The 15500-nt window shown below is 43.7% G+C and overlaps 1 protein-coding gene across 5 annotated transcripts; it reads right to left on the bottom strand.

The window, feature by feature from the left end:
* Positions 1-736: 736 nt before the first annotated feature.
* LOC128518500 (sperm-associated antigen 6-like) lies at positions 737-14936 on the bottom strand. Of its 5 annotated transcripts, none has more exons than XR_008357736.1 (13): positions 14852-14936; positions 13526-13621; positions 12388-12554; positions 11614-11797; positions 11033-11238; positions 10272-10445; positions 9949-10101; positions 9438-9629; positions 1914-2030; positions 1674-1819; positions 1361-1566; positions 933-1233; positions 737-805 (listed from the first exon to the last, which is right to left on the bottom strand). XR_008357736.1 is itself a non-coding variant. In XM_053491640.1 (11 exons), exons 1-11 carry the CDS (start codon positions 14874-14876, stop codon positions 1503-1505), a joined length of 1524 nt encoding a protein of 507 aa, XP_053347615.1. In that variant the 5' UTR covers positions 14877-14936; the 3' UTR covers positions 927-1502. The 5 variants fall into 5 exon arrangements, 1 of the variants encoding a protein (XP_053347615.1); XR_008357735.1 differs by having other exon boundaries at positions 933-1017; positions 1103-1566; XR_008357734.1 differs by having other exon boundaries at positions 933-1566.
* Between the last annotated feature and the right edge of the window lie 564 nt (positions 14937-15500).

The following is a 15500-nucleotide window of genomic DNA, read 5'->3' on the forward strand; positions in this document are numbered from 1 at the left end:
CATAAATAGTGGTTTGTAAAAAAAAAACTGGCACCCGTTGATTTCCTCTTGGTTTTTATTAGTTAGGGAGCAAGGGAAGCACAGCATCCAGTGGCTGGGGTTTGGGTCTCGGATGGGAATTGAACCTAGGCCTTCCACATGGAAGGTGAGTAACCTACCACTGAGCCAACAATGCCCACAAGCAAATACACTATTTATAAAATTATTAGTTTTATGGCACAATTAAAAATGTCACTGTCGCAAAGCAGCTTTAGAGAATGAAAGATGTGTGGGAATAAATTAACATGTTTGGACTAAGTATGGACTATAAGATCACTTTATGCCTGACGAGTAAGCCAAGGGCAATGGTGGCAGGGAAAAAAGCCATGAGATGACAATAGAAAAAACCTTGAAAGAAACCAGACTCAACAGGGAACCCATCTTTATTTGGGTAATAATCCCTCTTTTTATTTTTTCATTTTTTCTTATTGTGGCCCAACCTAAACATAATTAGGGGCTCATCCGGTGCATTCCTTAAATGTGCTTGTGTGCGTGTTGTTCGTCTAGCAGTTTTTGTCTTTGTGGGGAAATTCTTTTTAAGAAATTGCTGATAAATTTAATCCTAAACAGTTCACAATTTCCTCCTGCTGTAGAGCAGTTTGAGTGCTGCTGCTTGCTGATTTCAAACAATAATAAGTGTGATATAAAAAAAGGGACTGTATGCTGAGCTGCTGGAACAGCGCATTATTCTTTAGCATCACAAGACGGGTGCTGCATCGCACTCGGGTGATCTGGGGGATTTGGCTGCAGCAAAGTGCAAAGGCTCCTGCAAGCATAGTATGTACAGTAGACAGCAGTATAAAGCTCAATAGCTACCATGAAACTAAGATAAGACTAGAAGAGCTGTTACAACAGGTAATGATTTAGGTGGTGGTAAGTTTTTTTTTACTTACCTGTAAAACCTGGGGTTTCTGAGATGAATGAGAGCAACGCACTGTCATGTGATCTTTTAGCATGTGTCATGATCGGCTATCAAACCTGCAAAATAAAAAATGCAGACAGTTTTTATGATTCGTTTATCTGTAGTGACGATCCAAAGTTTAAAGACAAGAATTTGCCTTACAGTCCACATACTGTGTCAGTGGTTAAGGTTATTTCTATACAGGAAGACCATTTTGGTAAATGGGGCACTGGATGAGGGTAGCTTGCTGCCACTCAAATTTGACAAGTAACTCTTCTATTGTATGTCTGTAGCTGTAGATAGAACAGAGGTACCTCAGTACATGCAAAAGTGGTCACCCTCTGACGCTGAGCATGACCAAAACTGTACAGGGCACAAGTTTTACATATTGCCCATGACCACGATCAAGGGAAGACCTACTTCCACATTTAAAAGAATTTATTTTGGCCTGCTACGAAGTCTGATGCCGCTGTACGAAGTCTGATGTCGCTGTACGTGATCCTGTCATGTACAGTTGATCCTGTCAAGTTGCAGGAAAACTTATGGAGGTGAGCTTTCTGTCCTAAACAGGGTGATAGTTGTCGAGCCTTTCCAGGAGTGCTTCTGAATATCCAGGTGAGAAGTACCTGTTAAAAAAAGCTTAACTATTAAAATATGTATCATAATACTTACAAGTAGAAGTTCACTGTTTCATTTTGCCATAAATAAGTGTTTATTAAAAACAATTCTAAACCTGACTATCTCCTCAGGGAAGCAGCTGATAATGGTGTTGATGTACTCTTGCAGGGCAGAGTCGTGCTCAGCCTTCATTTTTTGCACCTTCTTCAGTCCTCCGCTAGTTACAAACAACCTCCGTGCTTTACTATCATGAGGAAGAATCTGCAGGACATGAAACCAACAGGACTGATTCCCTCACACAGCAAGACATATTAATAACAAATGTTATGTGTTTCGTGCAAAATGTGGAATAGACCTTGCTGAACTGGCAGATAACGTGTTTGAGAATATTGCTGGGAGCTTCGGAGAGGAGTGCCTCCAGAGCTGGAAAGTAAGTGCACTTCTGAAGGATGCTCTTTAAAGCCTTCTTTGCCTGCATCAAGAGAAAGTTTTTAGTTGTTGTGTTACAACCAGAAACTTTGCTTTTAAAAGTGCAATTGCTCTCGGGCCTATAAAGCCAGGACACTACTGTACAATGTATTCCTAGGGACTGCATACAAAGTAGTTTATTTTCCCGAGAACTCTATACCCATGGACCTATATTTCTTTGGACCAAATATACTGTACCTAAGGTTCTAAATTCCATGTAACTACAGTACATTCCTATGGCCCTGTGATAATAGTCACTATACTGTATACCCAAGGCACTACATTCCTAAGGACTGTATACCTACTTTCCTACTCTTTTATAAATACCTGGGTGTTCAACTGAACAGCAAGCTGGACTTGACAGACAACACTTATGCTAAATCGTATCTTATCATTCCTAGGAAATAAATTCCCTATCCCTATATTTTTAGGGACTACACACCTGTAACGGTACGCCAAGTCACGCCCTCTGCTCAAGCCAGGTCATGATCTCCAGCGACTCCTTTCCACACTCCATTCCGTTGCTTCCATTTTGCCGCCTCATTCATTCATGCTCGAGCACACCTGCGCCTCATCTCATTCATCACTCGCACTCTATATAATTCTTTCTCAGACAGCGAACTCTTGCCGAATTATTGCGTGCTCCAAGCCAAGTGTTTTGTGTCGTGTTTTACTAAAACATACTTTTTTGCCTTTCACGTTGTTGACCTTTTTCTCCCCTAGTTACGCCTTTGCTTCACGATTTGGAATTGTTTGCGTCGTTGACTGATAACCCGGCTCTGAACATTTGCTTTCCCTTTCGACTGCGACTCTGTCTAAACCCATAGGATCACTGCAGCTCTGATCTCGCTCGGCTGCTGCTGCTCTCCCTCTACCGGCGCGCCGGATTCAGTACGCGCGCAGCGGACTTCTCTCCACACAGCCGCAGCTTTTGTCCAGCCTGCGCGTTCTCAGCAGCGCGCGCTCTGCTGGCCACCGCGCACGCTCTGTGCCACTCGCTCCTTTACTCCTTTCTACAGCCCCTGCTCAGCCACGCCACAGCTCACTTCAAAGTAATGTTTTTTTTTTATTTCAATCTCCTCCTTTTGACTTTCATTTTCTGCGTTAAATTAGTGGTATTTAAATAAGGTAACTTTCCTTTTGATTATAATTAATCTGTTTTGACCTTGACATTGTGCCTTAAAATCAGTTATATTGAACATTTTCTGTTGTGTCTGCTTTTGGGTCCTCCGAGCCTGCCTCACACAGACCACCCCACTGACAGAATAATTCGGCCAGAATGGACCCAGCAGACCTAGGACAGCTCAGAGCCGCCTTGGAGGCCCAGGGCACCCTCCTCGGCACACACCAAGGGGAGATTCAGCAGGTCAACCAGAGCCTTAAGCTAATGGCAGACACTGTCACTGCACTGACCTCTCAGATCGAACGGCTTCAGGTCACACCACCTCCAGTTCAATCTTCACCACCACCTATCCGAGAGCCTCGTCTGCCACCTCCTCAGTCCTACAGCGGAGAGCCTGGCACCTGCCGATCTTTCCTTTCCCAATGCTCATTGTCTCTCGAATTACAAGCCTCAACATTCCCTACTGAACGTTCCAAGATCGCTTATGTCATCACCCTCCTCTCTGGAAGGGCCCGTGAATGGGGAACGGCCCTTTGGGACGCCGATGATCCTCGTTGCACCAATTACCAAGCGTTTACTCAGGAGATGAAGAGAGTCTTTGATCGTTCACTTTCTGGCCGAGAAGCAGCAGGGCAGATGTTGAGACTCCGCCAAGGTACACGTTCAGCTTATGATTATGCCATTGAGTTCCGCACTCTGGCGGCCTCGTGTGGATGGAACGACTGTGCCATGTATGATGTGTTTTTTCACGGGCTGAGTGAGGCTGTCAAGGATGAGTTGATCTCTCGGGAGCACCCTGCGAACCTAGAGGAACTCATGGATTTAGCCGGCCGCGTCGACGCACGCCTCCGACTTAGGCGCCGTGAGAACACACAACCTCTAAGAGTCAGACCAACCACCCCTCCACAAACTACCGATCCTCTAGCGGAGCCTATGCAGGTTGACCGGACCCGCGTCTCTCCTGAGGAGCGCCAACGTCGGCGGGAGAAAGAAGCCTGCTTCTACTGCGGTCAAGTAGGTCATTTCCGTCTCCAGTGCCCATTAAAAGGATAGGCCCCCCAATGAAACTGGGAGTCTTGGAGGGCCACTCTCAAGAGAACCTCTCAGGTAAACGCTCCTTACTCCCTGTCATGATCGTCTGGAACAACCAAGCTCAACCACTTAAGGCCCTCATTGACTCTGGATCCGACCAAGACCTGATCTGTGCTGTCACTGCAAGGGAGCTGGGAATCCCTTTTCTGCCCCTTGACAACCCCCTGTCTGTCCAGGCCCTTGACGGCAGCTCTCTATCTCCCATCACTCATCGCACCCCCCCTGTCGCTCTTAGAACCTCAGGTAACCATGTAGAGACTATCTCTTTTTTTATTATGAAGAGCTCTCATGCCCCAGTCGTCCTTGGGAATCCATGGCTGGTCAGACATAACCCCAACATTGATTGGGCCAAGAATACTATTCTCGATTGGAGCCCTGCCTGTCTGTCTTCATGCCTTCAATCTGCTAGGGCTCATTCACCACCCTGTGTTGTTGTTGATGAAGTTTTAGATCTGCCCAATGTCCCGCCTGAGTACCATGACCTCCGGCAGGTGTTTAGCAAGTCACGCGCCCTCTCTCTACCACCCCACAGACCCTACGACTGCTCCATTGATCTGCTCCCAGGTACAACCCCCCCGAGAGGCCGCTTGTATTCCCTTTCGGCCCCGGAGAGAGAAGCCATGGATAAATACATCACTGAATCACTGGCAGCAGGGATCATCCGACCCTCATCCTCGCCGGCCGGAGCAGGTTTCTTTTTTGTGGATAAAAAGGACAAGTCCCTTCGCCCCTGTATCGATTACCGTGGCCTAAATGCAATCACTGTCAAGAATCGCTATCCCCTTCCCCTCATGTCATCCGCGTTTGAATTGCTGCAAGGAGCTAGTATATTCACCAAACTGGACTTGCGAAATGCATACCACCTGGTAAGGATAAGGGAGGGGGACGAGTGGAAGACCGCATTTAATACACCCACAGGCCACTACGAGTACCTAGTGGTCCCCTTCGGGCTGACCAACGCCCCTGCTGTTTTTCAAGCCCTGGTGAATGACGTCCTAAGAGACTTCCTTAATATCTCTGTTTTTGTTTACCTAGACGACATTTTGATTTTTTCGCGTTCTCTGAAGGAACACAAGCTGCACGTCAGACAGGTCTTGCAAAGACTCCTCGAGAATAAACTTTTTGTTAAAGCCGAGAAGTGTGAATTCCACCGAGAGTCTGTGTCATTTCTTGGTTTTATTATTGCCCCTTCCAGCCTACAGATGGAGCCTTCAAAGTTAACTGCAGTTACCAACTGGCCCATACCCACCACTAGACGAGAGCTCCAGCAATTCTTGGGGTTTGCCAATTTTTATAGGCGCTTCATTAGGGACTACAGCTCAGTGGCAGCACCTCTCACCATGCTAACCTCCACCAAGGTTCCCTTTCTCTGGAACATGCAGGCTGAAGAGGCATTTACCAAACTAAAGCTTAGGTTCACATCCGCACCCATTCTGATTATCCCGGACCCGTCCCTCCAGTTCGTGGTGGAGGTGGATGCCTCAGAGTCAGGAGTTGGGGCCGTCTTGTCTCAAAGGTCACTCAAGGACAAGAAGTTACACCCTTGCTCCTTCTTCTCCCGTCGTCTCTCCTCTGCGGAAAGAAACTATGACATAGGAGATCGGGAACTGTTGGCGGTCAAACTCGCCCTAGAGGAGTGGAGACACTGGTTGGAGGGAACTACCTCTCCATTCCTGGTCTGGACCGACCACAAAAACTTGGAGTACCTCAGATCAGCCAGGAGACTCAATGCCCGTCAGGCCAGGTGGAGCCTATTTTTCTCCCGTTTTGATTTCACGCTCTCGTATCGCCCAGGCTCCAAAAATGGAAAACCTGACGCCCTATCTCGACAGTTCTCCGCCCCCCACGAACCAGTGCTGGCAGAGACAATCTTACCCCCTCGTTGCCTTGTGGCGGCCGCATTCCTGGATATCGAAACGCAGGTGAAGAGGGCGCTCAATCAGGAACCAGGCCCCAGCAACGTTCCCCCTGGCCTCCTCTTCGTCCCAGCATCAGTTCGATCTCAGGTGCTGGAATGGGGACACAGCTCCCGAATTGCCTGTCATCCGGGGGGAGCCCGCACCCTATCCCTCCTGCAGCAACGGTTCTGGTGGCCATCTATGAAGGCTGATGTTCAGGGGTTTGTGACAGCCTGTGACACTTGTATTAGAAACAAGTCGACTAACAAACCCCCTGCTGGTTTCCTGAATCCCCTCCCAGCTCCTCACCGCCCTTGGTCTCATATTGCTCTGGACTTTGTTACCGGCCTCCCCAATTCTGAGGGCAATACATGCATACTGACCATAGTTGATCGCTTCTCCAAAGCTGCCCATTTTGTCCCCTTGCCAAAGCTCCCGTCAGCCAAGGAAACGGCTGAGTTAATGATCCTCCACATTTTCCGTTTGCATGGTCTCCCCTCCGACATTGTCTCCGATCGTGGCCCCCAGTTCTCAGCAGAGTTCTGGAGAGCATTTTGCAGATTAATCGGAGCAACACCCAGCCTATCCTCTGGTTATCACCCTCAGTCAAATGGGCAGACAGAGAGTGAACCAGGAACTGGAAAAAGGCCTTAAGGTGCATGGCCTCACGAGACCCAACCACGTGGAGCAGGACACTCCCCTGGATTGAGTATGCGCACAACTCTCTGCCAACTTCCGCTACTGGCCTCTCTCCCTTCCAGTGCTGCCTGGGCTATCAGCCTCCACTGTTCCCATCCCAAGAAGAGGAGGTAACCGTGCCATCAGCCCTGTCTTTTGTGCGCCGTTGCAAGAGAGTTTGGTCCCAGGCCAGAACCCGTCTCCTACGCACCATCAGCACCTTCAAACGGCAAGCTGACCGACGCCGCTCGGCAGCCCCCAGGTACAGAGTGGGCCAAAGGGTGATGCTGTCCACCCGAGACATTCCCATCAAAACAGTCTCCCACAAATTGTCTCCCAGGTTCATCGGACCATTCACCATCACCAAAGTAATTAACCCTGTGTCTGTCAGGCTTTCCCTACCCCTCTCCATGCGCCGCATCAATCCGACGTTTCATGTTTCTCAGCTCAGGCGACTGGTGTCCAGCCCTTTATCCCAACCCCCCCGCCCTCCTCCTCCTCCCCAACTCATTGATGGAGGTGAGGTCTTTACAGTGCGCAAGCTGCTGAGAGCTCGACGCCGAGGAAGGGGTCTACAGTACCTCGTCGATTGGGAGGGTTATGGACCAGAAGAGAGAAGTTGGGTCCCTGCCAGGTTCATTGTTGACCCGACTCTAATCTCTGACTTCCACCGGCAACACCCAGAAGCACCAGCTAGGACGCCCAGTGGCGCCCATAGGAGGGGGGGTACTGTAACGGTACGCCAAGTCACGCCCTCTGCTCAAGCCAGGTCATGATCTCCAGCGACTCCTTTCCACACTCCATTCCGTTGCTTCCATTTTGCCGCCTCATTCATTCATGCTCGAGCACACCTGCGCCTCATCTCATTCATCACTCGCACTCTATATAATTCTTTCTCAGACAGCGAACTCTTGCCGAATTATTGCGTGCTCCAAGCCAAGTGTTTTGTGTCGTGTTTTACTAAAACATACTTTTTTGCCTTTCACGTTGTTGACCTTTTTCTCCCCTAGTTACGCCTTTGCTTCACGATTTGGAATTGTTTGCGTCGTTGACTGATAACCCGGCTCTGAACATTTGCTTTCCCTTTCGACTGCGACTCTGTCTAAACCCATAGGATCACTGCAGCTCTGATCTCGCTCGGCTGCTGCTGCTCTCCCTCTACCGGCGCGCCGGATTCAGTACGCGCGCAGCGGACTTCTCTCCACACAGCCGCGCTCACTCTGCTGCAGCTTTTGTCCAGCCTGCGCGTTCTCAGCAGCGCGCGCTTTGCTGGCCACCGCGCACGCTCTGTGCCACTCGCTCCTTTACTCCTTTCTACAGCCCCTGCTCAGCCACGCCACAGCTCACTTCAAAGTAATGTTTTTTTTTTATTTCAATCTCCTCCTTTTGACTTTCATTTTCTGCGTTAAATTAGTGGTATTTAAATAAGGTAACTTTCCTTTTGATTATAATTAATCTGTTTTGACCTTGACATTGTGCCTTAAAATCAGTTATATTGAACATTTTCTGTTGTGTCTGCTTTTGGGTCCTCCGAGCCTGCCTCACACAGACCACCCCACTGACAACACCAAGTTCCCTCTATTTCTAAGGACAGTATACCCATGAGCCTGTATTCTTATGGACTAATATACTCAGAACCCGATATTCTCTCTTTTGTTATTTTTGTTTTAGAGTGGTTGGCATCCAGTAAGTTACATTACTGCCTCCCAAGTCAACTTTTCTCTGGCTCTCTTTTTAATGATCTGGGCCCAATATTCCTAAGTGACATATTCTAAGTTGCCTATATTTGTAGTGACTACATTCCCAGGGCCTTACATTCATGAGAACTATATATCCAGAGTCATGTATTAATTTATAATGTATATACCCTGGTCCCCTATATAGCCTGGGACGGCATTGCCAAGTTCCATACATTCCTTTGGATCATACACCAAGGACTTAAAACTCCCAGAGACTATACATGCAGGGCCATATTTTCTAAAGCAATATAACCCCATATTCATAGGGATAATAAAACCAGGGCAATACGTTCAATGGAAATATGATCATACAGCCCTACATTCCCAGGAATAATACTGTATATCTAGAGCCCTACATTATACAATATAACCCTACAATATAATCCTAGGGCCTCATATTCCTAGGAATAATGTACCCAGAGATCTACATTTTAAGGAGATATACATCAAGTGCCTAATATTTTTAATGATACTATACCCAGGGCCCTACATTCCAAGGGAATTTGAACGTGGCCCCCTATGTTCCTCAGAACTACATTCCCAGGGATCTACATGTCTATATGTTCCCACAACCCTACATACCCTGCCAGATATGTCCCCGGGGCTCTACGGACCCATGTTCCAAGGATCCTATGGTTCTCAGCGACTATATTTCAAGGGCTCCACATTTTTAGAAGATACTGAAACCCAACAACCATGTGAGTACACATTCCGTGAACCGCATACAAGTCCAAAGCTTTAATATTCCTAAATTTATAGGACTCAAATAATATTGCTACATGAAGTTTGCTGTATGTATCAGGGTCCAATATTTCATTAGGAACTAAAAACCCAAGTGTGAAAATGTTCATTCCTTGAATGAGATTTTTGTTGGTGAAAACCTTGATTTGCAGGTCCACTGAGCTCTGTGTGTCCAGGTAGAGACTCAACAGTTTGGGAAGAACATTGGACATGGCCACAGCTCTTGCATGCTCAGGAGTGTGATGGCCGATCTGTCCAAGAGCCCAGGCTGTTGCAGCCTTTACGTGATCCTCTGTCTCCTCCAACAGACAGATAGCCAGCTGTGGTACGCCCTGGTGGAATGTTCAGGTGAGCAGTAGAAAAAGCAGAAACTTCAATGCTGACAATGCTAATTTGTGACAAATTATTATAACTGCGATTTTAAACCTCAAATTATGTGATTGGATTAGATGCTGGCCAACTTGTAAATGAAAAATAAATAAATATAATGTGAGTGTGGAATTATAATGTATCGGTGGGGCAGAATTCCAGTCATCATCGCAACAGTCTTAAGGTATAATTTTCAGTTTTTCAGTAAAAAAATAAAAATAAAAATAATAATAAAAATAAAATCTATGGCAATGCCAATATAAGAACTGTACAGAGGCAGACCTTAGATACAATAACAGCCATAGCAAGGTTCTCAGAGTGTGCAGCCATGTATCCAAGCATCAAGATACCAGGCAATCGCATATTTCCTCTGGATTTAACTAAATAATCAATCACAGCTGCTACACCACCAATGTTCACGAACATCTGAGATAACTGTAGGGAAACGCACACAAACACACATTTGAGCTATACAAAATATGGCAATGCTGCTGGAAAAAAATGTACAATACACTGGACAAAACAATATAATGCATTTTTGCTCGCCAGTTGTACACTTTCGTTATTCTCCACATAAAATGCTTTAGTGGCTATTTCAGGTATACCTCAGGGGTGTGTTTTGTGATCTCTTGCATCAGCATGCTGAGGTTCTTCCTCACATACTCATCTGGGTCTTTAAAGCAGGCCAGTACAGCAGGAAAGATCTCAGCCTCCACCACCATCTCTGCCAGATCCACAGAGTGCTTAGAGATTTGGCAGAGAGCCGAGAACACGTGTCTCTACACAGAGGAGGTAAAATATACATTTTTTAGATATATTTCCTTGGGCAGGACTATTTACAATCAATACAATGTTAAGGAATACCATATAGAATATAAAACTTTGGGATATTAATAGTTCTTCACCAAGTATTTATTTTGTTAAACAGCCACACATTTTTTAATAAATTCATCTATTTATTTTACTGTACAATTTCCTTCATAAAACCTTCATTCAAAATGCTCTAATCTGAGATGCAGTAAATTGTTACTTTTTTAGGCTAGTAAGTTTTGTCTTGCTTTCCTGGGATGGTCTTATTATGCTGCTTGGGAGGGGGTTTTGCAAATGCACCGTTTTTGCAAGAACTGTTAGAGAACAGCTGACCTTCACGTCGTTAAATTACCTCTAATTGTTGTTGGTGTTTCTGTTACTTACTTACCTAATTATATACATGTAGTTTAGAAAATCTCCAGTATTGTTCTAGAATGTGGAAAAATAAATCCTTGTGTCCAAACCTTTGACTGGTGTGTCCAAACTTGGTGTGTCCAAACTGCAAACTCCAAAACCGACCATGTTGGAAAGTCTGGTCAAAGAATTACACACTAACCTTCAGTTTGGTGTCTGGGTTCAGGGTCATCTGCGCCAGGTGTACAATGGCTCCAGTGTCTACTACACTTTGTGCAAGCTCTGGTGAGTGTTTAGAGATTTCACTCAGCGTTGAAGCACCGACCCTCTTTAGGGCAATATCAGGCTCCTGGAGGCAGAGAACAAGCAAAGGAACAGCGCCTGCATCCACCACTGCCTCAGCCAATGCTGCATTATAGAAAACATCAGTAAGTGTGCGTTACTATGGCGGTAGTGATTAAAGATGAACTATTTTTCTTTAATTGCTTAAGAAAGATGCTGATTACTATGTTGAGCATAATGGAGTTTAGGCCAAAGTGTTGTATAATATACCCCATTAATGTAGAAATGCATTGCTTTGGTGAACAAACTTGTGGAAAATCAGTAACCCATTCTAGAAATAAAATAAAATGGGTAAGCAGCAGCTATTCTCTAAAGTCTAAATATGCTTAAAAAAATAAATAAACCCAAAATCTCCTACACTATTGAATTCCAACCCTCAATGTCCTCATAGCTAGTTATGCAATGTGGTAGCACATGTTGCTTTGAAATCTTCAGACTTACAGCCATTGTGAGAAGAAATGTAGCCCAGTACCCATGCAGCAGCCTCCTGCACTCCAGGATCAAACTCTTCCATGGAGCTGACGAGAGCATTGAGGGCACCGCAGTCTACCACGGCTTGTGCCAGCTCAGGTGTGTGCTTCGACACGGCACGGAGAACAAACGCTGCTGCCTTCTTATAGAAGCGCTGTGGAACGCATTTACATTTAAGGTGGAATTTAAGAGCACTCATACTGTACACCTACTGTAATTACAAACTGCAACTATAAAGGTGAACTGAATTAGAATTTTTTTTTATTACTACAATTAATGTTGCTGAGCCTAGACCTGACTAACTGAAGCAACCCCAGATCATACCACTGCCTCCAGAGGCTTGAACAGTGGCCACTATAAATGATGGGTGCATTGTTTCATGTGCTTCCCGTCTAACACAGACGTACTTATTGCTCTGGAATAGTGTGAACTCATTAGACCACATCACCTTTTTTAGTTGCTCCAAAGTCCAATCTTTATGCTCCCTAACAAACCTTTTTTTTTTTATTATCCAGACTAACAAGTGATTTTCTTATGGCGACACAGCTGTTTAGTCCCAATCCTGTGATTTATCATCATATTGTGTGAGAATCTTATTTTCACATTTCACAGATTCCTAATTGATTTTCAGGAAATTCAAATTTACAGTTTTAAAATATTAACATCAGTTAATCAACAGTTTTAAAATATTAGCTATATTGCTGTTTAAAAAAAAAATTTTTTTTTTTTTTTAGAATATCTTACATTCTGCTCGGCCATTGAGTAGACCAGCTGAGGCAGAATGTCTCCCGTTACCACAGCCCTGGCCAGGTCGATGCTGTAGTTGGCGAGTCTTCCTAGAGCCAGAGCGGCCTTCTGCTGAATGGTTGGGACTGCATCCAGGAGGAGAGGTCTCAGAAGGGACATCACACCTGGAGTGAGAAAGGGAGAGAGAGAGAGAGAGAGAGAGAGAGTGAGAAAGCGAGAATTTTGATTCCAACAAGACATCTTTGACAACAACAAATAATTATACCTTTTTAATAAGCAAAATCTGAAAACCCGAGTCAGACCCAGAATCGGACTTTATTAACTGATTAATTTAGAGTATGCAAGGAATTTTACTTAAATGTTAAGCTATCCCTTTTTTAAGTACATATTACAAAGTAAATTTGGATGTAGCAGTTTATAACACCATCATAATGGAATATTAAAGACACCTTTATTATCTCACATAGACAACATGTAAAATAAAATACAAAACAAAAACACTTGTTTGACTTTAACAAAAGCAGGCTATATACGTTAACTGTTAAAAGACAAATGTCACGCAGAAAGTTTACATGAAGTTCACGGTCTGATGTTGGTTCTGAGGTGCTTTTCTGCTCCCTGTAGTTACCGTAGTGGTAAAAAGTGCTTACCATACATAGCCTTCCTGTAAGCTTCAGCCAGTTTTAAATTCCAGCCTGCACTTCATCAGCTTGACCTCGACCCCTTATTATTTTCTTATTTAATTCATTCACTCACTTTCTATCCTTATCCTGTTCAGGGTCGTGAAAGGCCTGGAACCTTTCCCAGGGGAGTTGAGGCAAAAGGCAGGTTACAACATGGACAGAGTTCCAATCTATCGCAGGGCACAAACACTATCGTGGACCCTGGGTAATTTGAACTGTGGGAGAAAATCCTTTAAGCACGGGGAAATCATGACAACTTGAACCCTTGACCTTGGCTGGAGGTACGAGACTACAGTGGTAACAATTAATCACGCTTTAGTATTTTAATTAAATCTTTCTTTGTATTTACCATTTTATTCTTATATATAATATGGTCTGCATTTTGCATGAAAATCGCCATTATTATTATAGACATTCAATTGACAATAACACACAAAAGATCAAGAACCTACCTGCATTCTGAAGTGTTTCGATATTCTGAGGTCTCGTTGCAAGCTCTGCAACTGTTTGTACAAACCTCAACCTTTCTTTCTGGTACTGCTCAAAAACTAAAGGATAATAAATATGAACATTTTTGCAAATACTTTCTGGTAGGCTACACAATGCAAACAGTTTAATTATGCATAATCAGATACATGCACATTTTCAGTTTGATACCTTCATGTTTGAGAATGTGGAGCACTGGAGTTATAAAAATGGAATCTGTTAAAATGCTACAGTAAAAACAGTAAAGACAAGCTACACTATAATAATAATAATAATAATAATAATAATAATAATAGGCATCCAGAGAAGGACCAGCTCCAGCTGGATTCTGCTTTATGATGGTTGGAGCTACACATGCTGCTCCTGTGCTTCCAGTGATCCAGACCCCATCTGCCCTCTGCACCTACTGATTCATCCCTATGCTGAGCTGGACTTTATATTAATTTAAAGAACTTCTGGTATATTGAACCTTCAGCTGCATAACACACATGATGTCATATAATTTCTATCTGTTATCAACCAAATAAGAATGGGTTCCCTGACTGAGTCTGGTTCCTCTCAGGGTTTTTTTCTATTGCCATCTCAGGGAGTTTTTCCTTGCCACTGTCGCCGACACCGTTGGCTTGCTCATTAGAGAAATTTCATTCATTCATCATTTATTCATTCATCTCATTATTATCCAGACACATTTTTCTCACACATACACACTTCCAAAAATTTTCTACTTTTTTGTTTAATTATTTATTTTTTGTGAAGCTGAGATAATGACCATTGTTAAATGCACTATATAAATAAAATTTAAATAAATTGAATTAATAATAGCTTAATATAAACATTTGTGTATAATACTAATAAATATTTTATGAAGCACAAAAATAATCAAAAATTTTTACTGAATTAATACTAAAACTCCTATGGGAATTTAAAAAAATAATCCTAATGTAGCTTCATTTAGCTTCAAGGTCTGCTCACTTATTCTCAGGATTACCTGCTATCTATATCCTAATACTCAGACCCAGTCACTTGACACTTTCATCCTGTTCTTTTGCTCAATCATGTCACTTTGTCATCACTAGAAATGTTGTACTGCATTTCACTTATTATTATTTTAATTTTATTTTATTTACAGCTCACATTTACGTTGTGTCTACCGACTTCATGCAAGTTCTATATGTTCTGAATGTTTTATAGTGTGCATTCACAATTACAATATCTCCTTTGTGTTATTGTTCTCATTGGCATTACTTTCGGTGTCTATCAATCTAATGCGAAAGCATGTAAAATCCTCTCACCTTCTATAACGTGTCGGAGGCTCATAATTTCAATCCCACTAAAACAATCAGCGTTATGCCGGTTATTAGACTAAATAGTGTGCGGTATTTATTAAGTCTACAAACATAAATGTAAACGTTACGATTATGACATTTCATTTGTGACAACGTAGCGACGTTGCCGCTTTTTAGACTTTATGAAAAAAGATATCGATTAACCCTCCGTGACGTCACCCATAGTTTTTTGTTTCTCAACAGCGGTTTTGAAGTGTTGGAGCTCTGGTCGTCGCCATCCTGGCAGGAGCTGACTCCGCCCAAACCCGCTGCTTAGTCCATAAATGGGCATATGGGCGGAACAAAAGCAGCATAGTTGCTGTTTTGTTAAGTTACCTCAGATAAAATGCTTCGATGGCTAATGTTAATTCATATGCTAAAGCCATATGATTGAACCAAGAAAATAGAAATAGTGATTGTATTTATTTATACCTATTACAACCCAAGCAAAAGACTTGAGTAAAGCAAGTTTGAAGAATTAGAAGGCCAGACTAGTAGCAATTTGATATGATGTTTTAAAAAGCATTAGAAAAATCAAACTGAGGAAAGTTTAAGGAAAAAAAGTGATTGGTTATGCTAGGTCAAAGTGGAAATGAGCATAGAAAAAATGGACAGG

This window comes from Clarias gariepinus, chromosome 3 (genome assembly GCF_024256425.1).
Source record: "Clarias gariepinus isolate MV-2021 ecotype Netherlands chromosome 3, CGAR_prim_01v2, whole genome shotgun sequence".
In the NCBI taxonomy this organism is placed as follows: domain Eukaryota; kingdom Metazoa; phylum Chordata; class Actinopteri; order Siluriformes; family Clariidae; genus Clarias; species Clarias gariepinus.